The 23,563-nt window shown below is 61.1% G+C and overlaps 2 protein-coding genes and 1 long non-coding RNA gene across 5 annotated transcripts in view; 2 read left to right on the plus strand and 1 right to left on the minus strand.

Annotated features, from left to right (window-relative positions):
- EDRF1 (erythroid differentiation regulatory factor 1) overlaps window positions 1-9,479 on the plus strand; it is a 31,421-nt gene extending 21,942 nt beyond the window's left edge. For 2 of the 3 annotated variants that reach the window (XM_028512273.2, XM_036027439.1), the window contains 7 exons: window positions 409-632; window positions 2,389-2,547; window positions 2,663-2,812; window positions 4,262-4,415; window positions 6,936-7,051; window positions 7,793-7,944; window positions 8,716-9,479. In XM_028512273.2, coding sequence (XP_028368074.1) covers window positions 409-632; window positions 2,389-2,547; window positions 2,663-2,812; window positions 4,262-4,415; window positions 6,936-7,051; window positions 7,793-7,944; window positions 8,716-8,872 — 1,112 coding nt within the window. In that variant the 3' untranslated portion in view covers window positions 8,873-9,479. The remainder of the gene's footprint in view (window positions 1-408; window positions 633-2,388; window positions 2,548-2,662; window positions 2,813-4,261; window positions 4,416-6,935; window positions 7,052-7,792; window positions 7,945-8,715) is intronic. The other variant, XM_028512275.2, reaches the window with a different exon arrangement.
- Window positions 9,480-11,139: 1,660 nt separating this feature from the next.
- Window positions 11,140-17,154, minus strand: MMP21 (matrix metallopeptidase 21). The gene is made up of 7 exons (XM_028512686.2): window positions 16,961-17,154; window positions 16,105-16,639; window positions 15,062-15,201; window positions 14,717-14,858; window positions 13,561-13,818; window positions 11,787-11,959; window positions 11,140-11,532 (listed from the first exon to the last, which is right to left on the minus strand). The coding sequence occupies exons 1-7, from the start codon at window positions 17,120-17,122 to the stop codon at window positions 11,230-11,232; spliced, it is 1,713 nt and encodes a 570-aa protein (XP_028368487.1). The 5' UTR covers window positions 17,123-17,154; the 3' UTR covers window positions 11,140-11,229.
- A 1,914-nt stretch (window positions 17,155-19,068) lies between these two features.
- On the plus strand, window positions 19,069-23,332 carry LOC118500936. The gene is made up of 2 exons (XR_004903521.1): window positions 19,069-20,498; window positions 21,403-23,332. It is a non-coding gene; the product is annotated as an uncharacterized LOC118500936 (long non-coding RNA).
- Window positions 23,333-23,563: the final 231 nt, after the last annotated feature.

The following is a 23,563-nucleotide window of genomic DNA, read 5'->3' on the forward strand; positions in this document are numbered from 1 at the left end:
CAGCCCGTCAGTGCAGACGAGTGTGTCTGGGGGCCGTGTCTGTCTGCCCTAACTCAAAACCGTGGGAGTCTGTGTCCCACGCTCGGGAGCTCCAGGGGCCAGCAGGGCCGGGTTTCTCGGAGGCCTCTCTGCTCGGCTCTCGCTGTGGCCGCCTCTCGCTGTGTCTTTCCTTTGCGGGTGTCCCGGTGTGTGCCCCTCAGAAGAGCTCTGGTCCTGTTGGGTTTGGGCCCTGCAGTGTGACCTCGTTTCACTTTACTTGCCTCTTTAGAGGGCCCGTCTCCAGAGGTGGCCTCCTTGTGAATCAGGGGGTAGGGGGCGCTGTCTCTCATGATCGCATCGAGAGACACTGGTGGGGTTTACATGGATGTCTGCTTACACTGTCTTTTTTTTTTCTTTTTTTAAATCAAGTGAGCAAAAGCGTGTCTACTGCAGAGCAACAATTGTGGAAAAAAAGCTTCTCTTGTTTTGAAAAAGGAATTCACAACTTTGAGTCAATTGGCGACGCCACAAATGCTGCCCTTTTGCTGTGTAACACGGGCAGACTCATGCGGATCTGCGCGCAGGCGCACTGTGGCGCGGGGGACGAGTTTAAGCGTGAATTTTCACCGGAGGAAGGCCTGTATTATAACAAGGTAACGAGTTTGCTCACGGGCGGGACCTCCCCCGTTCGTACCTCATCGTCGTCTGCCTTCGCTGCACTGAGAGAGGGCAGAACTGGGAGAGTGGAACCGGGGCCGTAGGCCCCGTGCACTGAGAGGTCAGGGTTGGGGAGGGCCGTGATTGGCAGGCTGAGACGTGACGGTGCAGCGCAGTGCATTGGCATGACTGGGGAGAGGTCAGGTGGATTACAGATCCACACGAGAGGTGGGACAGGACACCGGCAGGAAACGAGGGAAGGAGGGCATTTCACGGGACATGCAGGAGCCTCCCAGCCTGACACAAGCAGAGATCGTGAGGCAGAAGGCGGGCAGAGTAAATGTGCCCAGACGGAGTGTTTTACGTGCACAACCGAAAGCAGGATTGAATAGCGTACCACCAGGCAGTGAACACCTTTGTAGCGCACAGGATAGGTCAGAGGTCAGTGACCCTTGGGACGTGACAGTTAGGCATCTGTGAAAATAAACTGTCCCAGGAGAAGGAAAGGCCAATGATCTTGAACAAAAATTTCATATATGTAATAATAGTAAACGGTTAACATGTGAAAAAGATACCAAAATTTAAACTTTTGTGGAATTTAAAAATTAAGTTTTTTACTTATCAAATTAGAAAATATTTTTTGGCAAGTGGTAGCATTCAGTGTTGGAGAGGGTGCGTGAGAACAAACGTGCATGTTGTCGAGCACAGATGCCCGTGTTTTGAAAGTTGTCCTTTCTAAAAGGCCCCACATTAGTACCTGTTTTCACTAACCGAAATCTGCGGGGGGTGGGGGGTTGCTTTTACAAAGAAGGTGGAAAACAAAACTCCGCCAGGCTCCCACCCGGGAGGCCGGCGCAGCCTCTGGGCGTCGAGCCACAAGCCATGTCCCCTCGATTCCGGGCTCTGCCCGTGGGACGGGCCCTGAGGCGTCAGAGAGGCCTCAGAGAGCTTGCAGGAGCACGAGGCTTCACGTAAAACTGGACGTGATTGAGTGTTTTGATTGCAGCGAATGAAATAAAAATTTGTGCACTCTGCTGTGGATCTGAGAACACTCAGAAAACTGTCAATGGTCACTGCTCCGCTCCCTGCCACTGTGGCCGAGAGCGGTTCCCAGGGAAAGCGCTGCTTCCGAGGGCGGGGAAACGTGCCTCGGGACTGTCCGGGTACGTGAGGACGGAATCTGGAGAATTAGTGATGCAGGGAAGAAGCACGGTCATGGTCACGGCGCGGCAGGGTGTGGAGTGGAGGGCCTGTTGCAGGCAGTCTGCACTTACACGGAGAGGGGTGGGTGAACACGTGCGGGAAATGGGGGCGTTCCTGCTGGGCGACAGGAGTGCGTGGGACTCGGTTTGGTGGAGGGAGGGGTGGGGGCGGCAGAGGGCGGGAGGAGCTGCTTGTTTCTACAGTCTCATCCGGCAAATTCTTTATCCTTAGACCCAGCGACTCTTTTCTTTAGTGTACTTGTTACGTGGGCTGTGGTTTTCATTCAGAAAGAAAAGAGGGAGGCAGTGCATCCTCACGCATGAGCGTGAGGCAGGAAGTGCTGCGGCTCCGGCCCCTCTGGCCCCTCCGGCAGGCCAGGGGCGGGCACGTGGGTCGCCCTAACTCTCCTCTCCTCGCTGAAACGGCCGGGCTGACGGACTGTTTTCCTTCCTCCCAATGCTGCCCTGTCGAGAACGCTGCCCGCGTCGGGTCCTCCTCTGGGGGACTTGGCAGGCACGTGCTCACGCTTCCGCTCCCGCCCCCTCACAGGCTGTCGATTACTACTTGAAAGCCCTGCGGTCCCTGGGGAGCCGGGACGCGCACCCCGCCGTCTGGGACTCCGTGAACTGGGAGCTGTCCACCACGTACTTCACCATGGCCACGCTGCAGCAGGACTACGCGCCGCTGTCCCGCAAAGCGCAGGAGCAGGTGGCGGCGCGCGCCGGGTCGCACGGGGGGGGGGGGCTCGGCCGGCCGTGCGGGTTCTCGTCAAGTTACTGGCTTCTCTCTCTCCTTTTTGCCTCCCCTCATAAAAACGGAACAGATTGAAAAAGAAGTCAGCGAGGCCATGATGAAGTCCCTGAAACACTGCGACGTGGACTCAGCGTCGGCCCGGCAGCCCCTGTGCCAGTACCGAGCGGCCACCATCCACCACCGGCTGGCGTCCATGTACCACAGTTGCCTGCGGAACCAGGTGCGGCAGGTCCGCTTGAAAGCGGTCTGGTGCTTCTCAGGCACTTCGGTGTCCGTCTCAAATGCCTGTTCTTCCACGGGCTGCTCAGAGAAACCCGTGGAGTGTGGGCGTTTCCCTGTCTTTCCTCACACCGTGTGTGTGTATCTACTGTAATTGGTTGGGAGTTCGTTTGCAAAATTACACATTTGCCCGGGCGTATTTTGATTTTTTTAAAGTATAGTTAGGCTTTATAAGAACAGTGGTGTGTAAATCTTGAAGTATCCACCTGTTAAAACTTTTGTTGTGAACTAGGGCATGCATGTAAGAGCACGTAGAAAGTGTGTAGGAAACACACGTACAGGTTAAACAGTGCCAGAGGAGAAGCCCTGCACGCCTCGCCCCAAGGTTGAGCAACGCAGGGGTACCGTGGGGCTCCCCCATGGGCCCTCCCTCCCTCCAGACCCACCCAGAGCGACCACTGTCCTGGATTCTCTGTTACGTCCACACTTGTCTGTGTTTTACCACTTAGTATGTCCGCATTTCTTCACCTGCTCGTGAACTTTACAGGACGAATCGTACTCTACATACTCTTCTGTGGCTTAATTGCCTTTCACTTAATACCACGTTTTTGAGATTCTTGCAGGTCGGTGCGTGTAGCCGCTCATTTTCTCAGTCCAGTATACTCAGGAAATGATTATATCACAGCTTTATCCATTCAGTGAGTCCTGAACTTCTAGGTGGTTTTAGTTTGAGCCTATTAGAAGTAATCTGCCACGAAGAATCTTGTACGTGCATCCTGGCACTCAGACGCATGTATTTCTAAGAATAATTCCAGGCCCAGCTTGAAGGTGCTGCCCTCCTTGCCTCCCTCCTCCCTCCCTCCCTTCCAGAGGGACCTTGCTTCTCCAGGAGGCTTGTGCTCACGGCTTCTCAGGGATGGCTTTTGTTTTGCCGATTTCCCTTTCTTAGCGCAGTACCAAGCAAGACAGCTCAGCTTGCGCTCAGCTCGGGGCGAGGGCTTACTTCTGCGTTGCCTCCATCGTGAGATGATTGTCCTTTGAGGTGGAGCTTCATCAGACAGGATTTCCTTCCACCTTGTGCTGGCCCTCGACACTCTCTCTCTGCCCCTAGGAGGCCCCCAGCCAACACTCAGGTTTGCCCAGATGGCCCAGTGCCCTCAGGCAGAAGCAGGCCTAAGGGTCCGAGACAGTTCGGTCGGAAGAGTTGTCTCTCAGCAGGCAGTGCCGAGACGGAGGGGTGTCCGCACGCAGAGGGGAGTGGGACTCCCGCCTCCCATCACGTAGCGCGTCCCCTGAGAGTGGATTAAAGACCCGATGTAAGAGCTGAGACTGTGGGACCTGGAGAGAGACGGCGGTGACCCGGGCTCTCGGTGACCCGGGTGGAGGCTCGGGTGCGTAGCTCCTGTGACACCCACGCCTCCGGGTTTGCCCTGTGTTCCGTTGGCGCCAGGTGGGCGACGAGCATCTCAGGAAGCAGCACCGGGTGCTGGCCGACCTCCACTACAGCAAAGCCGTGACGCTCTTCCAGCTCCTGAAGGACACGCCGTGCGAGCTGCTGAGGGTGCAGCTGGAGCGGGTGGCGTTCGCCGAGTTCCAGATGGCCGGTGAGCGCCCGTTCCCCGGCGCGGGGGCCTTGTGCGTTCCTGGGGCCACGGACTGCCACAGAGTCGGGCGGGCTGCGGTCCTCCGGGGTGCGAGGAGTGTCGTATTTGGGGTTTGGAGGTTTCCCCCCCAGTGACTTTGGGTGGAGACCTGGAGTCTCCACTTTCCGAAGTGCTGTTTAAAACTCAGAGAGACGGATTAGGTTATGTTCGATGACTAGCAATGTTTAAGTGTAGCCTGTGAGTTCCTACTTGAAAAAAAAAATTGTGACAAGCCAGCGTAGACAAAGACGGAAGTCACAGCGGACAACTCAGGGACGGAAGAGCAGTTGGGGAGGAGGGGCGGTCCCCTGGAGCCCCTGCCCACGCTCACCCGATGCCGTGGGGGGCGGCGGCTCCAGAGCAGAACGCACCTGCAGATGCCGACCAAGGTCAGATTGCCGCGGGGGAGCAGTGAGAGAAAGCTCAGCCCTCACGCGGCGGTCACCCGGCGGGGAGGTGGGTCTGCGGCGCCAAGTGCTCGTCCCTACTACGTCTCCGCGCTCTGCCTCGCCAGCTCCCTCCGCACGGGGGTCTGGAGAACCACCCCGTGTGAGAAGCCAGAAGCAGCCGTTCAGGGTGACAGCCGTTCACTTGTGCTCCCCCCAGCTGTTTTCTCCTGTGACGGTAAATAAAGCAGGGGCTTGGCCCGCCCAGGACTGCGCGGTGGCCCTGGACAGAGGCCGGGAAACCGGTGATGGGCGTTGCTGCCCCTGGGAGGCCTGGGGGGCCGGGGCCGGGAGGAGGCCCCGCCCTCTGGGTGCTGGTCTGGCCTTTGTGCCTCACGAGCTGGATTGCCTGTAGAGAACGGTTTCTAAACGTGCTTTTCACTGAGAGCAGTTCTGGTAACTCCTGGCCAGTGTGTAATGCCTGCCTGGACGTGGGGTTACTGTTTCTGGGGGCAGGTTTCCAGTGGTCTTTTTGCGTTTCCATCTTTGAATTTCTGCACGTTTGAGTTTCCTAGAATGAGCAAGCTTCATTCTCATAAAAAAGAATAGATACTGGGAACAAATTTGCCAAAATGGTAAGTATGGCTAATTCCCTTTTAAAAAAAATTGTTCCACACTCTGAGTACCTGAGGAAAGTAATGTAAACATTTGGGGGAGCGGGCTGTTGGCCAGGCACTGGATGCTGTGGTTCAGCACCCTTCCCTGTTCCCTCTCTCTCTGCCCGTAGTTTGTCTGTAGTGCAGAGGATCCCCCCCCCCCCCCCCGCCCCACTTTGGATTCTGCGTGGAGTTGCCGCCTGCCCTCTGCCCCCAGGAGCATTCCCACGTGCAGTCACCTGCCAGCCTTCTGGGTGCCGAGACAGCAGGGTGCATGTGCTGTGAAGTTACTGCATTCACAGAGTCGTGGGTCCCCAGGACCATTGCACACAGCTGCGACTCGGGGGGTCTCAAAGACCCCCTCAGGCGACGTTTCCCCGGGAGGGCTCACAGAGCTCACCGATGCTGGTGCCCTCGTGGCCGCCGTCTGTGACAGAGAAGGGGCCCCGTTGGCCGGGCAGGAGGCACGAGGGCCAGTGTCCGGGGGAGTTCTGAGCCCTCGGCCTCTCTAGAAGTTTCTGGTTGTCTGTCCCCCCCGCCCCCCTCGGTGGAGGCACAGATGGCGCTCAGTGTCCCCAGCAGCGAAGTGTGACCGTGTGCACACAGCATTTCCCGTGGGGCAGTTCACCTGAGCCTCGAGGTCCAGGCTGTTCCTGGGGCACCAGCACGCGTGGTTGACTGTCACTCGGCTGACCTGTATGTACTCCGGGCCCTCTGGGGGTCGCGGGGCCAGAGCCTCCACAGGGCAGCAGTTATGAGGCTGCTTGGAGTGGCCTGGGGTGCCCCAAGTCTACATGGACCCCTGTCAGACAGGGCACCCAAGGGCATCCCAACTTGTTGGGGGCCGAAGGCCAGGGCCAGGCCTGTTGGGACACGGTTAATTCCCTGCGACGCGTCCCCGCACACGACGGAACTCAGGCTCCTGCGAGCGGAGTGGAGGTGCTCTGCAGCGTCTGGCGGCTGAAGGGCAGGTCGCTCTGGTCCCCGTGTGAACCAGTCTGGGCTCAGCAGGCCGGCCTGCTGCTTTGCATGGGAAGTGGGTGTGCCTGCTCTCCCAGGAGCACGGGGGCACTCAGTGCCCCAGAGACTCGGCCCGAGCCATGGAGCCGGTCCACAGTGGGTGGCCTTCATCCCGCACACTCCTCCACGGGCCCCACGCCTGGCACTCAGGGACTGGCTCCTGCCCCACGCAGCAGTGCTCTCACCGGGCAGAACCAGATGGCGCGGCCGGGACAGTCACTCTGTGCTGCTGGGCCCAGACTCCCTGCTTCTCTCGAGGGATAATTACCAAGGAAGAGTCGGGTTTGCACGTGTGTGGGTCTTCGCTTGAGCCCCCTGTATGCAGCATCTGGAAGGCAGACATTTTACTCACAAACATTGACATCGAGTGGGCCTCTAGGTTTGTGCTCACAGGAACGACCGTTTGTGTTCAACCCTAGGTCAGAACAGCAACGTGGGGAAACTGAAAACGCTGTCCGGGGCCCTGGACATCATGGTGAGGACGACACACGCGTTCCAGCTCATCCGGAAGGAGCTTGTGGAGGAGCCGGGCCAGGTGAGTGGGTGGGGAAACCGGTTCCTCCAAGTGGTGAGTGTGCACAGTGAGCACGTGGGGCGGGGGTGGTGTGTGCACGGGTACTCTTTAATTTGCAAGTGAATCTTTTTTTTTTTTTAATCCTCGCCTGAGGACATGCTTATTGATTTTAGAAAGGGGAAGGGACAGAGAAAGAGAGAAACATGGATGTGAGAACCATCGATCAGTTGCTTCTTGTACATTCCCCAACTTGGGACCAAACCGGCAACCCAGGCCTGTGTCCTGACCAGGAATCAAACCTGCAGCCTTTGGCTTTGCTGGGTGACGCTCCAACCAACTGAGTCACGGGGCCGGGGCTACAAGTGTGTCTTTTACATTTTAAAACGACCGCATAGACCTTGGTTAGCAGGGCCCTGGAGTACCGCCCCGTTAGGTGTTGCTTCAGTGTGTGTGCTCTGTTGAGAAAAGGCCTGCGCCCTCGTGTGTTCTGTGCCCAACTGCTGGGCGTGCGCCCCGGCTGAGACCTGTGGGGTGTGAGACGGCTTCCTGTTGTATTCTAGTTTATTACGGTGCTCTGGGGAGGGGGGAGGGGGAGGCCTGGTCACTGCCGCCGCCAGCAGGGCTGTCCCTGACGAGAGGTCTCGGTTTGCTGGCTGTGGACTCTGGTGGTCCGGCTCGCTGGGCTGATGAAGCTCAGCCCACCGCTCCACTGTGAGCTGCAGTTGCTGGGAGCCGGGGTGAGTAGGCTTCTCGTCCTTCCAGCCCAAGAGCGACGGGCCCTCCCCCGCGGCTGACGCGGCTCCCAGTCTGAACCGAGAAGAAGCGCTCAAACTGCTCAGCATCTTCGAGTCCCGGCTGTCCTTCCTGCTCCTTCAGTCGATCCGGCTACTGTCTCCGGGCAAGAAGAAGACAAGGTGCGTCCCTCTGCTGGTGGCGGGAGTTCCTCCCCAGCACCTGGCCCACGCAAGGTGCACAGGTGGTCCGTGCTGATGCGGGGAAGGGAGAGGTGGTGCTCCTGCCTCGGCCCCGGGGGAAGCCTGGGCCTCCCGTGCGCGCGGCTCAGTGCAGAGCAGCACCGAGGGCCTGCCTCACACGCCCGGCGCGCTGACACTTCGCATACTCGGGGGGGGGGGGGGGGGGGGGCAGTAGGTCTGTGAGTCGGGTCTGGGCCTGGGGTCCACGGTAATTCTCGCACCAGTGAAAGCAGCCCCACAGTCACTCAGACCCGTGCTGGCTAACCCGGCCTGGGGACCCTCAGGCTGGGTGGGGGCTGGCGGAGGTGCGGGGAGCTCCCCGATCCCCGCTCGTCTCCACGGCATTTTCCTGGTAGCGTGTCGCACCTCATGCCCTTCTCTTCCTGTTGACTGCATGTCCGCCCCACCTGCCCGCCCCCAGCCCCCCGGGTAGAACACAGATGATGGCGTGAAGGCGGGACTTCCACACGTGTGTGCGTGTCTGCTCGCACGCACACACGTGGCACCCCGGTGTCCGTGAAAGGAGTGAGCGTTGGCTCTAACTGGTGTGCTGACATGAATGTCCAGAGACGGGCCCTCACGGAGCGCCGGCGCCCCTGCGGGGGCGGGGGAGGGCAGCCGGCCTGCTCTGCTCTGCGGGGGCTCTTCCTGGACAGGCGGTGGGCGCCGCTCTTCACAGCCTCCTTCCCCCTCCGCCCTGTTTTCACCCAGCAGTGACACGGAGGGGGACGCGGCCCTCAGGACCAACAAGCACGTCTACTCGCAGCTGCTGAGGGCCACCGCTAACCGGGACACGAGCCTCTTGGAGAGGGTCGACGTCCTCCTGCACCTGCTGGGCCAGCTTGCGGGGGGTGGTGCCGTCCAGTGACTCCGGGGCCGCGTCCACGCAGGTGTGGCCTGTGCCTTCGCACTCGGGCACCCCCGCCCCTCGGTGCTTCGTTCAATTAAACGCACAGGAAATGCCACTCCCAGCAGGCACCGCCACGGGAACGCGGCGTGCTCGTCGGGCTTCCTCACGGACGGTGCGGGACCAGCGTCCGGTGCCGCCTCCTCCGAGGAGAGTGGTGCTCGCTGTCAGTAGCCTTGCTGGGATGCGGCCCCACTCCTGAGCGCTCTGGAGTGTGCTTAAGCTACGTGGGCGTGAGACGCAGTTGTTTTGGGTACATGTTACTGTGGGTCAAGGGGACTTTTCCATCCAGGTGACTCTGGTGGTGCAGGTGGGTTAAACCTACGGCGCTTCCTTCCGGGCGGCGCAGGAGGAGGAGGTCGGCCCTTCCGAGCGTCAGGCTGGGGTGTTGGAACACCAGCCGCCGCGCGGTCGTCTGTTGGTGCATGTGCGGGGGCGCCCGTGTGCTTGGACCCCGCTCCTGTGGGAGCTGGTCGGGCAGACACTGCCCTCCTCTTACTTTAAACTTGAAACTGTGAATAAGGTAAGAAGACTATTTTGAGTAAATAAATTATTTATTTAAAATAGCTGTCTTTTCCTGTTTCGCATTCTTCACATTCAGTTTTGATGTGAACTCGTTTAATTGATTTTACAAAGTAAAGATTAAAACAGTAAAATCTGCCACGCACTGGATCCTCACGAGGGTATCACACGTAGTACTTGGCACGCGGCTGTGTCCGGGGCGCAGACGTGCTGCGTTGGCGTTTCCCCGGGGCCCGGTGGGCAGCGCGGTGCTTGCCCTGTCAGGCGACAGACAGCTGGGTTTCTGTGCGTGACGCCGTGGCGCACGCCCCTCGGTGCCACCTGGGTCGTCGGACGCCGTGGTGCGCAAGCGCGCCCTGCAGCGCCGTCTGGGTCGTCATCCCTGCAGATCCGCCCCCGCCGGGCAGCCCCCCCAGCCGCACCGCTGTGAAGGGCGCTGCGCTGTGCTCGGGAAGGGTGCGCAATAGGCTCGTTTGAAGGTGCGTTTTTACACACCGCTTTCTCGTGCGCTGAGATTTCCAGGCGTCCCCCTTGACGGCGAGCTGACCTCTGGCAGAGCTGACAGGGCTCTCGCGCCCTGTGCCCACGCCCTTGTCGGTTTGCATTGTCCTTGGGACAGATTTGCGTCCGCTCTCCAAAACCGCACGGGGAAGCATGTCAAGTTCTGACTACACCGGAAAGCAGCTGTGCGAAATCAGCCGTGCCTCCTGTTGGGTCAGCTGTCGCTCTGTCCCCTGGGCCAGCGCTCGGTCCGGGTCGCCGCTCCGCTGGTCACACCTGCTCACGGGGAGGCCGCCTCTACCTCTCCTTTGGAGGAAGGGTTTCTGAACCGCCTCCCGCGTCCGCAGGAGGAGGCTGGAGGCGGGGATGGGAGCCTCAGCTCAGCCCAACGGCCTTGCAGTGGGAGGAGGATTTGTTTCCAAGCGGGAAGATGCAGATCGTAGCTGCCCTCCCTTGTCACAGCAGCAGTGTGGAGGCTTTTCAAGTGTGTATAATTTGCCGATTTTAAATAAGCTTACAAATGCGGTGTCCCAGCTGTTCCTCCAAAGGTGGCATGGTGTTTGGGCCTGATCAGTGGGACAGCCGAGTCTTTTCCAGTTGGTGTCAGCGCCCGAGTTCCGTCCCCGTCGTCACATACGGATGTCGGTTTGTTCGTATTGAGCTACTTAATGGGACATGAAAGGGGTGGTGCCTGCTGTAGAGGTAGCTGATAAGGGGAACACCCAGGTAGCCCTCGGACAGAAGCAAACCTCCAGGTAGTGTTTCTCCTGGGAAGGGGCAGGGCTCGGAAGCTGTTCGGGACCACGTGGGACGCAGGCCTGTGTTCAAGCGAAGAGTGCCCCAGGAACGGACAGTGTCGGGGCACCGGGCCCGAGTGAGGAGAAGGGGGTCAAGGGCAACCACTGCGTCCAACCTAAGGGTCCCTGGGCAGGACCCTTAAGGGAGCAGCGTCTTCCCATCTCCCCCGGACGGCCATCGGTGGGGTGGCGGGCAGGCGTGTCGGGGGCGGGGCTGCAGCGCCCTAGCGACCGCGGCCAAGACTCCCGAGCACTTCCTTGACCCTTTTCTAAGCAAATTTGGTAAAATCGGTAAAATCATTTTTTGCCTAATTGATTTTTAGATCAAGTCTTTTAAAGGTTCAGTTAATACTTTCTCCCCTGGTTCTAACTTAGCGAGCCCTATTATTCACTTGGGTTACCGGAAATCGGGTGGGATTTCTCGGTGAAAGAAACCTGACCTCGTGTCTCGGAGGAGAGCCCCACCAGCTCCCTGCTCCCTGCGCTCGCCCGCGCCTCTCACGACATGTCCAGCGTGGAGGCGTGCACGTCGCACACGTCGAACCACTTCCGGGGGACGGGCTGCCGGGGGAACACGCCGTTGGGCGGGAGCCCCACACGCTGCCGCCAGTCGCCGTCGCCCACCACTCGCCAGTACGCGCCGCCTTTGAGCAGGAAGACCGCCCTGTGCGCGTAGGAGTAGTACGCTGCGTCCAGGTCGCGGAGCGGGTGGTCCCCCGGCTCCATCGCCGGGAAGGCGTCGGCCATCTGCTTCGGGTAGGACCTGAGGACGCGGTTGCTGTTCACGTCGAACGCGAACACCTGCGAAACGAGGGGGCAGGAGTGGCCTTTCCGAAGACCACCGATTCGGAGCCGTGAGGCGGGCCAACCTGGGTCTCCGCCCCAAGGGCCGTGGGCTGCGCGTTCCGAACCAGGTCCCCCGTGATGGGACGATCTGCTGCGGCCGGACCAGCCCGAGGCGACCGCTCCGCTCTCAGCCGAGAACTTGGCCGACTGGAAAGGTCAGTGAGGGCGGACACGGCCACGGCCACGCCGGGCGGCAGAGCCCCACTTACGAGGGACCCTTTGAAGAAGTAAATCAGCTGCTTCCTCCGGTCGTAGAAGGCGGTGTCCAGCGGACTAGGGACGCCCGGAAACCCTTCCGAAATCAACCTGGGGTAGGCTCTTCCTTGCTCGTCCTCCGTGTGGGCCTGGTCCCTGTCGCTGTCGTATCTCCAGTATTGCGTCCCTGAGAGCCAAGCAAAAAAAAAAAAACAAAAAAACGCCACCGCGGCTTACTACGGGTAAATCAGGAATGGCAACCCAGCTGGCTTCCCACACGGGCCCCAGTGTGGGAGGTCCTGACGCCCTTGCAGGGGACAGCGGGACTGGCAGCATCGCATTGAAGCCGCACCTGCCCCCCCGCCCGGCCCCGCCCCGCCCCACCCCGCTTGTTTCAGGTCCTGAGTCACTTCTCGTTGGGCTCCAGTGGTGGTCCGGGGGTCACCAACACCCGCTGCAGTTCAGCACTTCTTTTTTTTTTTTTTTAAGATTTTATTTATTTATTTTTAGGGAAGGAAGGGAGAGAGAGAGAGAGAGAGAAACATCAATGTGCGGTTGCTGGGGGCCATGGCCTGCAACCCAGGCATGTGCCCTGACTGGGAATCGAACCTATGACACTTTGGTTCGCAGCCCGAGCTCTATCCACTGAGCTACGCCAGCCAGGGCTCAGTTCAGCACTTCTTAAACCTCGGGAAGATGTCTTCCTGACTCTGAAATACCCAAACGACAAATCCCTACTTGAGAGATTTCTTCGTGCGACCGAACTAAAGGAATTCCCGGTGTGACGTGAAGGAAAACCGAGACTAAATTTACTCCCGGATTTCTCACGGCAGAGCCTGTGCGCCAGTCCTTCCGGGCTGGCTGCGGCCTCGTCGGCTCTCTCCGAGCCCCCTACCCTTCGGACTCCGAAGCAGTGTGGTCGCATTGCCAGGAAGCGGGCAGCGAGGGGAAGAAAAAGCAACCACAACGCCGTGTTCATGATGCGACTCCCTGGGTCTGGTTCGCAAAGGCGGCCCGCTGGCCTGGCCGCTGGGGCGCTCACCAAGCCCTGCAGGCCCCACCTCCGCAGCTGCCTCCTGCAGGACTCAGAGCCTCCCTGCCCAGGACCTGCTGCAGTGCCCCGGTCGCCGCCTGCTGGCTGATGCCTGGTCCTGGGCCTGGTGTTTCGGCTCCTCTGTGCCGGGCTGACCCTGTCCTTCCAGCCTAATCCCGCTGCACGGGGGCCCTGCCACCGCCAGGCCTAGGGCTGTGAGCCTGACCCCCACTGCCTCCCCTGCCCCCTGCCTCCCCCCCACACACACACACCACTCCAGGCCCCCCCATCTGTCCAGTCTGGGCCACGCCCTGACTTCTGGGTGTCTCCAGCACCCTATTCTGGGGTGACCGTGACCAGCTCTGTTTATTGTGCCCCTTCAGACAGACTGTGCCTCTCGTGAGTTTCTAAGGTGGTTCTCTCTGCAGGGTCAGATGGGAACTGCTGTGGGGGGGAGGGGGGGACCCTTTCTGACAGCTGTTTGGCAGGCCCCTCAGAGCCTGCGCAGTGTTCGTTCACACACATGCTCAGTTGTGCGTCCGGGGCACTCGGCGCCCGGCTGAAAGGATGGGGACCCAGCACACCCCCCCCCCGCCCTCCCCCCCCACGCGCTGGGAGAGCGCCCAGTCTGATGGGGCAGGCGGAGAGGAAGTACTTCCCGGAGCGTCCCAGGAGCGTCCTCGGTGAGGGCCCCCGGCCTTTGTTCTGAAAGCAGTTGTTTACTAAGAGAGACGGGGCCGCGCGAGGGCCTCTACCTTTAAAGAAGTACCGCTCGTCCCTCCCCCACGTCCAGACGTGGACGAAAGCGTCTATGTCCTGCGCCGGGAGTCCGTGCCAGCCCGCGAGGATGGGGATGGGGTCCCCGTAGCGGGTCCGGTTGTTGCGGTTTTCGTAAAGCCAGTACCAGCTGCGGCGGAAGAAGTAGGTGCTGAACCTCACCGTCACCTCTCCGTGCTGGTTTCTCTCCCTGCGAATCCAGTCAAAGGCCGTGTCAAATGCGCCTTCGCAGGAACCTTAAAAAAAAAAAAGAAGGTCCAGCCCTTGACACCTGGTACAAAAACCAGCGGTTCCCACTCCCCTGGGTGACTTGTGCAGAGAGCGCCGCTAGGCTGAAGCTTTCTACTGAGACATCTTAGAGCCGGACACTGGGGGAGTGGGAGTAGGCCTCCCCTGGCGGAGGGCAGGGAGCAGGAGGCAGCCGGTGGCCCCCGACAGGCCTGGGCACAGGAGCCGCTCGGCTCTGTTATAAACAGTGCCCTGGCTCACCGCCCGAAGGGCCTGTACTGGGAGGCCGGCGACACGGCCACCTTAAGTCCAGCTGACGCCCCCGATGGCTGCTCTGGCTTCTCCGCAGGGAGGAGACGCCCCCGAGGGAGACAGGTGCGTCCTGGTGTGGTGCCTGGCCTGCCCTCCAAGGGCGCTGCGTGGCGAGAATGGGATGCCGTGGGTGGCACCGAAGTGGGGAGGGTGCCAGTTTCAGACGGAAGAGTGGAAGGTGGCTCCCTTCCCTGCAGCTGCGGAGCCGCACCATTCCTCACTTCCATCAAATAGTCAGCCGCCGGCCCTCGGGCCTGAACAGTCAGAGTGACATTACAGCTCATCCCGGCACGGCCATGCTGTTCCGTGCCGGAGGTCACGGACGACTTCCTCCAGCGGCTCCCAGCTCCCGTGGCTCTCGAGGGACACCCTGGCCGGGCGGCCCACCTGCATTTAGAAAACCACCCTGTCCCAGGAATATGGTGTATCATGAGGAAGCGGACAGAGAACAAGCAAACGCAAGGGCGTGTGCAGGCCGCCTTTCACACTCTCAGAGCCTCACGGCAGCTGCCCAGGGGCCGTCGGGCTGAGGCGCGTGTGGGGTCCTCCTGCGCTCCGCCAGCCCCGCGGGCGAGCCCTCCGAGCAGGTCTTACCGTACAGCTTTTGGATGGCTTTCCTGTCCGACCAGTCCAGCTCCAGCGCAGGCCCCTGGGGGGTGTAATTCGGCTGCATTATGGATCCTGGCCTGTAGCTGTGCGGCAGGCCCAGCACGTGGCCGATCTCGTGGACAGCCACCTAGGAGGGAACACAGGCCACGGGTGCGGTGCAGCCCTGGCTGTTCGGGCGCCACCCCACCCCCCAGGGCAGGCTGCTGGGGGGGGGAGCCTTCTCAGGGGGACACAGACAGGCCCTGGCCCCCGCACTCCCACGGCCCGTGCAGCTCCGCCCTCCGCTGCCTCGTCGCTGTGCCCAGCAGCACCCAGCACGAGACCGCTGACCTTGAGGAGGCTGATGCCCGTGTCGCTGGGGGGAGGGGTGAAGTGCTCGTCCTCGTCGAAGTGGATGTCGCCCAGGCGCCAGGCGTGCGCAAACTCCTGCCCGCGCCCGTCGAAAACCCGAGGACAGCCCAGGTGCCGGCCTGGCCAGGGGAGAGGGGGGCGGTCCGGGTGAGTCAGGGGTGCCCACTGCACAGACCCCTAACCTGTACACCATTGTGGGGGTCCCCGGCTTGAGGGGGCTGCAGTCCCGTAGGAGGAGCAGCGACCCCGGACCAGCCCCTGAACGAGAGGAGCAGTGGGACTCGGCTGTTTATGAACTGGGTCACTGGGTCTAAGGGCGCAGGCGGCCGGGCACCCGGTGCGCCGGGAGCTGAGAGCAGAGCCCGGGCTCCACTCGTCTGCGAGCAGGGGTGCGAGGTGGGCGTGGGTTGCTGGAGGCCTGCGGGGGAGCCCAGAGCCGCGCCGGGCCCCGCCAGCGGAGGGCCCAGCAGGAGCGCAGGTGCTGCCCAGTGCTCACACCCTTGCATTTGTAGCGTTTCCCTGCCACCCGTGCCCTGTGTACTTCTCGCATTAGGGAGTTGTAATGAGACTGGTGGCACAGCCGTTAGCACCCAGCTGGGGCCCGGGGGACAGCCACCCTGTCTGCTGAGTGCCCTGAGCCCCTGTGAGCAATGCTCACGGCTCACCTGCGCTGCTGTCCCTGTGAGACCCTGTGGGCTTTTCGCAAGGTGGCACGCCCGTGCCCTTCCCAGTGAGTCCTAACAAAGCAGTGTCTACAGAGGGCTTACAGTGTGCCTGTGCCGGGACAGGTGCCCTCTCAGAACAGCCTGGGAGGCGGGGTTGGTGCCACCGCAAAGCGCCCTGCGGGTGACCACGTGGAGCAGGAGGCCAGGGTGGGGCTCCCCAGGTCAGCCTGTCCCACCTGAAGCCCATGCTAACTGGTCGCTACCTCGGGCCATGCGGGGAGGTGGAGCGGGCCCTGCCGCCTGCAGAGAGGACGGACAGGGTGGGGGGGGGGGGAGCAGAGTCTCCACCCTTCGTACCTCGTCCAAAGCCCAGCTTTATGTCAATGGTGGCCGCAGGGGCGGTGAGGTCCTCCCGGAAGTTCAGGGGCGTCACCTCGCTCCACATCCTGAAGGCCAGGCGGAAGATGTAGCGCTGCTCCTGCACCGACAGCTGGCCGCTATAGCCCTCCCCCACCAGCCTCCAGGTTAGGGTCCTTTTGGCGAAGGCCAGGGTGCCCCCACGCTGCGGGGAGCCCTCGAGCTGCCGGCCGGGCCCAGGAAACAGCAGTTGCAGGAAGCGCTTCGGGCGGGGGCGCTCGGTGCTCGCGGCCGGCAGCTGGGGTCGCTCGTCGGAGACGCCGCAGCGAGGCCGGTTCATGGCCGCCAGCGTGGCCGCGTCCAGCTTCCCGCTGGCAGGCAGCGCGTTGACTTTCTGGAACCTGCGGAGGGCTTCAGCCAGGGCGGCGCCCTGGGGACCCTCAGGCAGCTGGTCACGGTGGGGACCCCGGGGCACTGGGGCCGGGAACCCCGCCCCCGGGGCCCCCTCCGCCCAGCCGTATGTAGACAGGAACCGCTGCGGGGAAGAAATGCACCCGTCGGTGGCGGGCACGGCCAACTGCACACTCCACACCCGTGTCCTCTGATCGTTCACACTGTGCGGGCCAGCGGGCACCTGCGTGACGCCATCCGTGTTCATTACCCCGTGTATGTACTTCTGTTGGGCGGCATTTCTACTCTGCTATCGATGGTTTGTGCGAGATCCAGCACCCGAGAGGTGTGTGCACACCTGTGCAAGCGTGTGCCTGCATGAGTGTGTACACATGTGCGTGTGTGTGCGTGCGTGCACCTGCATCTGTGGGTGCATGGGCGTAGTCGCGGCCTCGGCTTCCCCTACCTGCGCAGCACGGAGATTGGCGATGGGCGTGGCCTGGCGCAGCGGGGACGGCGCCAGGTCCCAACGGCCCCGGATGTGGAAGAGGGCCTCAGGCCGGGCAGGCCACGGGGCCGCGAGCCAGCAGAGCAGCAGGGTCAGCCGGAAGATGGAGACCACAAGCATGGCCCTGTCGGAGCCCCCCTTCCCGCCTCTGCACCGCCCCATGTCCCCTCCTGCAGGAGCCCTGGGACTTCTTATCAGCAGCCGCTGTGCTGCCGAGGGCCCCGCCCTTCTCACCCGAGTGCGAAGTGTGCGCATCAGGCGCTGCAGGCCCTTGGGGGGCCGCTCTTTGAAGACCTCGGGACCACCCCTCTTGAAGCTGGGTGAGAACGCCCCCCTCGCCCCCAGCTCTGTTTGCAGAGTCCTCCAGCAGCCGCAGGGCACACGCATGGCAGCAGCGGCTGTGTTTACAAGGGGTCGCTGGGTGGGCGTGCCTGCGGCCTGCGAGCTGCTGGGAGTGGAGGCTTGACACCCAGACACCCACCCCGGCAGCCCCCGCTCAGCGCCGCACCTGCTCTGAAACACCGGGACCATTTAGTTTGCTCGTAGTTTGGGTCTGTTTTTTTAGAGGGAGTGGAAATTGCTTTAACTTTTTTTAGCCTTTTATTTTTTTACCTGTCAATTACAGTTGACATTCAGTATTATTTATCATTAGTTTCGGGTGTGCAGGGTAGTGGTTAGACATTTATATAATTTACAGAGTGATCACCCCCCGTAAGTCTGGTACCCGCACACGGCACCATACGTGTTCCCTGAGCTGTCTTACAGGCCCGTAGTGGGGGTCCTTTGGGGTTGGGAGCTGGGGCTTGGGGAATTGTAGTTTGTTTATCAGATTTTTTTCTTACTGATTTTGTTTCTCTCTATAAAAAGAATACTTAGTGTAGAAAAATGCAGATTTTCAAAGCACTGAGAATAAAGGAGGAAATCCTGTGATTCAGATGGCAACATTTTTGTGAACATTCTCGCATATATATATATATATATATATATATATATATGTAGTGTACATGCATGGAGAAGTACCTCTGTGTGTGCAATTTCACATAAATGACACATTCTCTATTTTTTTTTTTAGAGAGAGGAAGGGAGGGAGAAAAAGAGGGAGAGAAGTTTCAGTGAGAGAGAAATGTCCATCACTTGCCTCTGGCACGCACCCTGACCGGGGACCAAACCCACAGCCGCGGCGGCCTGTGCCCTGGCCGGGAATGCAGCTGCTGAGCCACACCAGCCAGGACACACGTTCTCCCTTCTACTCTGTTGTCGGAACTTAGTGGAGTGTCACGTGCGTCTTTGTGTGTCCGTGAGTGTGGGTGTTCGTCATCCTAGATCATGGCCACGCGGAGCTCTGTCTGTGCATCAGGGGTTTCATCTGAGGATAAGCGAGAGCCACACCTGAGGCTCCGGAACATGCCTGGGGCCGCACTGCCCCCTCCTGCCACCTCAGGAAACCAGCGCACGGGAGGAAGAGGGTGGGCAGGGCCAGGATGCTGTGCGGAGAGCATCCAGGGTGCCTGAAGGACGAGGTCCTCTGGCTGTGACCGCAGGTGAGCGCCTGGCATCGCGCTGTCCAAGGTCAGAGCTGGTGCGGGGCCGTGGGGCAGCTTTCAGTCATTTATCCGCTCATCGTCCGGCAAATCCCGTGACTGTCCTAGGGACAGGAGGACAGAAGGGAACACAATGGGTGGAATCATTCTCCACCCTCCCGGAACTCCTGTTCTCCGGGGGGAGGAAGACGGTCAACAGCACCGAACGGACAGTTCAGAGGGTGACGGGCTCCTCACTGGAAGAACCGGATGCCTGGGAGGTGGGGCGGGTGTCACTGTCCAGGTGGGCAGGAGAGAGCTCCTGGAGGTGCGGAACTTGAGCGATGGAAGAAAAACGTGATGTGCACCTGTGTTTGCCCGTTTGCTCACCTGTGCTAACACACACCGGTGACCGCCCATCCGACCCGTGACGAGCGGCCGCCGCCGCCGCCCTGCTCCGTGTGGCCAAAGCAGAGCAGGACCGCTGGGCGGAAAGGTGCCGCTCCCCCCGCCCCTCCCCCTGGCTTCCTCGACTTTTCTTCTCTCTTTTCTAATTGAAATCTCAAACTGTGTTTCTATTAGCAGACAAACCCTGAGTGTTTCCTCTGGGGAAACAAACCCGGGCAAGGTACAGGGCTTAGGACGACACGACCCAGACCGCCGTCCGGCTGTCCGCCCCCGCCGGGCGGCTGGGGTTCCGAGTGTGGAACAGAACTGAGAACTCCGTGCCCGGAGCTGCTGTCCCGAGGGCTGATGTCACACAGCCCAGGTCTGACGGGGTGAGGGACTCGGAGGGGGCCTGTTTGCTCCGCGGGCTCTGGCTGAGGGCTGCTCCTGAGCGACAGCTGGGCCCAGTGGGGGCAGTCACATCCCCCCAGGGATCCGGGGGCCAGGCGTTGGTTGCTGCAGGGCCCTGCTCTCTAGTTCACGTCTTTCTCTTTTTCATCCATGTCTCGGGCCGTCGGCCTCATGCAGGTGCGGACGACGGGGCCCCGGGAAGCGTGCCTGCCGCCCGCCAGTGTCCGGGAGGGCTCCTCTCCCCGCCGCTGCCCAGCCTCCGTGAGGCCCGGCTCCTCCAGGCTCAGAGTGTGTGGCTGAGCAGAGTGTGCACGCCAGGTAAACTGCGTTTGGAGGAAGTCCATGGGATTTCGGAGGGAAACGGCAGAGGAGGGTGTGTGGCCTACAGGATGAGGGACAAGGCCCTTGGGGACACCAGGGCCTGGTCTGCGCAGCACACTCCTGTCTCTGAGCCTGGGGGAGGGATTGGCTGGAAGCTTCCAGACTCTCCTTAAGTGCTCAGGTGGCATCACCCAGTTGTCAGTGGGAGAACTGAAAGCACTTCTCCTGCAATACACATTGTCCGCCCGATGGGTGTGCACGGTCTCCGCAGTGCACTGCACACGGAACATCTGGAAAGAGGCCGTCCTAAGTTATCCCCACAGAAGGTCTTTAAGCCGAAGGGGCCGCTGGGAGTCAAGTCTGACTTGGAAAGTGAGCACGCTTTGGCGTTTGGGGGGGGAACCACCTGCTGGTTCCTTACAGCTGCACGCTACTGCCTGGGTCTGGGGAGAGGTTTTCACACTCTCTGTCCCCTGCCCGTCTTCTCTGTGACTTCCCGTTTGTCGCTTGTCATCCACGAATCACCCCTCACCCCACGCTGGGCTGGCTGGGCTCTGAGACCTCCCTGGGAGACGCCGCCGTGGGTCACAGGCAGGAGACTCTGTGCTTTGGGGGTCGTTCTCCCTCCCTGGAGGGAGCACACTCAGGTTGCTGCACGGCCGTGGGGGGAGAGGAGGGGAGCCCCGGTCACTGCCTGCCCGCCCCCCTCTGCCCAGGTGCGTGCTTGACCTTGGCGCCATGATTGAGAGGGTGGACGTCGATACGATGTTGCTCATCTGTGGCAGCTTGCTGATCATCGCCTTCTTCCTCCTGTGCTGTTTCCTCTGCGTTTACTGCAAGCTGGCCAGCGTCTTGAGGTGCGTGAGTGGGTGAGAGTGAACGAGACCCCTCCCGTGGGACCCCCGGGGCTCTCTGCTGGAGCAGGGCCACTCCTTGCCCTGGGGTCGCACCCTGGCTGAGGTCGGGGGCAGTGGGCAGGTCTGAAAAGGCAGAGGCCCGGTGAGCACAGGACCCTGACTCCTTCCCTCCTAGCTTGGGTTTGTGAGCTCACAGCTGAGAGTTCTCAGCCCGGCTGGCAGGTGGCTCTGCGTGTCAGTGCTCCCTGCTGTCATCTGACCCCGTGGAGTGCACCCTCAGCTGTGGGACTCAGCTCAGGGGTGGCCCTCCCTGCGCCCTGGGCCCTGCAGACTGCAGACTGTGGGCGGGCTGGTCCCTGAGTGTCTGCCTCCCGTTCATGCAGAGGGCAGGCTGAGCGCGGGGCTCTCACCCTGTTCCCTCACTCACTGCCCACGGCCTTGGGGACAGTGACATGGGCCTGTGAGAATGAGTGAAGATCCGGGGGGGGGGGACGCCTGACACTGGGTGTAGGTCAGGGTGACACCTCGGAGCTCTTGTCAAAGTGTGTCTCACTGTATGTGGGGCACAGGCGCAGCCTTCCCAAAGGTGAAATGAATGGGGCGAATCTGGGGTGCTGGGGAGTCCCAGATCCGGGGCTCCTGGCCTGCAGCCCCTCCCACCATACCAAACTGGCACCAGGCGCTGACCGGGTCAGACCAGCCGCCCCGGGGGCCAGGCCTGCAGCCTGCGTCCCTGGAGCCACTGTACCCTTGCTCAACATTCACGCAAACGTCTGGGAAGGACCGGGAGGTACAGCCTCGGGCTGCGGGCACACGGTGTGGTTTGCCCAGCTGAGAACAGACGTTGTGGGAAATGGGCTTTAAAAAAGAAATCTAAACTGTTCTTTCTACGAAACCCCTGCAGGAAACTGTGACGACCGGCGGCGCTGACCCCGGAGGCCAGCGACTGGGAGCGGGAGGAGGCCATGCCGAGGCGCTGCCCTCTCCGCACTGGCCACTGTCTGTGCCCCCCGACCCGCTGCAGAGGGTGACGCCGCAGAGACGGTCCCCCAGAGAGGTGGGCCCCCCCGTGCCCCGGGGCCGCGGGCCGCGCCCTGAAGTACAGGCGTCCATGCCGAGCTCAGCTGCCTCCTGACTCCGTTCTTCCAGGTGGTCAGGGCCCCCAAAGGCGGGGGCTGCGCTGTCCCTGGCCCCCAGCCCCAGTGCAGGGCCCAGACTCAGCAGGTGTCGGGGGTTGGGGGAGGGCAGGGAGGGCGACCGCACTGACCTTTGTCAGTAAACCTCGGACCTCAAGACACAGCAGCAACCCCGAGCCGTGTCGGTTTGCCTATCGGTGAGAGCGTGCGGCACGCTGCCCACTGGTCACCAGCGCTGCCCTCCCGACCCGCTCCGGGGCAGCGGGGGCACCGCCCCGAGCTGCAGTGGAGACACCCAGGAGGGCCGCGCTCAGGCCTCTGTTGGGGGAGCTCAGAGGGCAGGAGGGAGTCCTGGGCAACTGGGACCCGGCCCTGGGAGTCTTGTTTCCAACCCTCCTCCTGGGGCCACGCTCCTTCCCTGCCTGAGCTTCCAGAAGCTTCTGGGCCGCTACCTTCCTTCTCGTTCCCAGCAAAGAAGTCCAGGCACAGCCCATCATGGGAGGGCTGGTTCTCATCCCCACCCCATCCACACTTCAGGGGTCCTCATCGGTGGCAGCTGTGCAGGGGGGCGGGGGGCGGGGCCCTGCAGAGCAGGGGGAGAAGAGTGACCGGGTTCCCGGGGCTTGTTTGCTCCGTGTGGGGAACTCTGTGTGACTCACACTCACGGGCTTTTCACCGAGTCCGGGGCGTGGACTGCGTGCCCCCCCGTGACTGACGTCGGGACGGAGAGGGCCGTCCCCATCCTCTGCCCAGATACCCCCAACACCTGCAAAGAGCGCATCTCCGGTGACTGGAGGGAGGGGCCCAGTTCCCCGAGCGCGTGGCCCCGGGCTCGCCCGAGACCGGCCGGGCTCCATCTCTGGGCCGGGCAGCCGGCTGCTCTCCCTCTCCGAGTCCAGTCGGCCTCCAGGCCCCCGGGGTCAGGGGTGCTCCGGCCGAAGGCCTGTGGTCCCAGCAGCCCTACTAAGTGGAGGGAGGGCGTCCGACTCCCCTGCACAGACACCCTCACAGAAGCTCCTGCAGCTCTGGGTCAGCGGGTCTGTGCCCGGCCCCGCCCCACTCGGTCCCGAGGGTGGCCCTGGGTTCCGCCGCCCAGTTTCTTTGTATTGTGGACCCACCTGGTGGGGCGGCCTGGGGAGACGTCATAGGGAAGGCCCGTCACTAACCCTGACTGCAGAGAGGGGTGAAAAGACGGGTTCTTCCCTAAGGGCTGCGTGTACCTCCCAAGCAGGGTCGTGCCTGCCAACAGGACTAAAGGAACAGTTGCCGGGGCGACCGTGTTGCTTCAGCTTTTGTAGCTTTTATCAGTAGTTTTTGAAATGGAGACTTCTAGTGCTGTTAAGGACAGTAAGGTCTTTTTGTCAGTTACATTTGAAACTTCCTGATTACACAAATCCCCAATCTACAAATAATAAATGAAATCACACCGTTCAAAACTGTTGATTTTTTATAGATTCAGTAATAAGTGTATGAGGAACTTCAGGTATCCAAAGATTTCCCTTGTTGATGTTTACGAGGAAATTGATGTTTGCCAATTCAACTCAATTATTTTATTATTTAGGATTCGATTTGATTGCAACAGGAATCTCAAAATAATGGTGGCTCACACAGAAGTAGTTCACATTTCTCTTACACTCAGGGAGTTCAGTAGCATCCCAGGGGCATCTGGTTCAGCTAAGCTTCCTTGCCCAAGGTCATCTCAGGGCCCAAAAGGGTTGCTGGAGCTCCAGCTCTTGTGGCTGCATTCCAGGAAACGGGGAGGAGGATGGGGCCTCTCCTGCCCTGACCGACTGGGCTGCATTTACATTTCTGAAGGCAGCCTCTGTATCCAACGGGGCTGTCCACAGCACGCAAGGCAGGAACTTCAGGCCCGTTTCACAGGACAAACGAAACCACTCACGCACGGCACAGCTCACCCTCCCACCAGGT

Source organism: Phyllostomus discolor, chromosome 5 (genome assembly GCF_004126475.2).
Source record: "Phyllostomus discolor isolate MPI-MPIP mPhyDis1 chromosome 5, mPhyDis1.pri.v3, whole genome shotgun sequence".
Taxonomy (NCBI): domain Eukaryota; kingdom Metazoa; phylum Chordata; class Mammalia; order Chiroptera; family Phyllostomidae; genus Phyllostomus; species Phyllostomus discolor.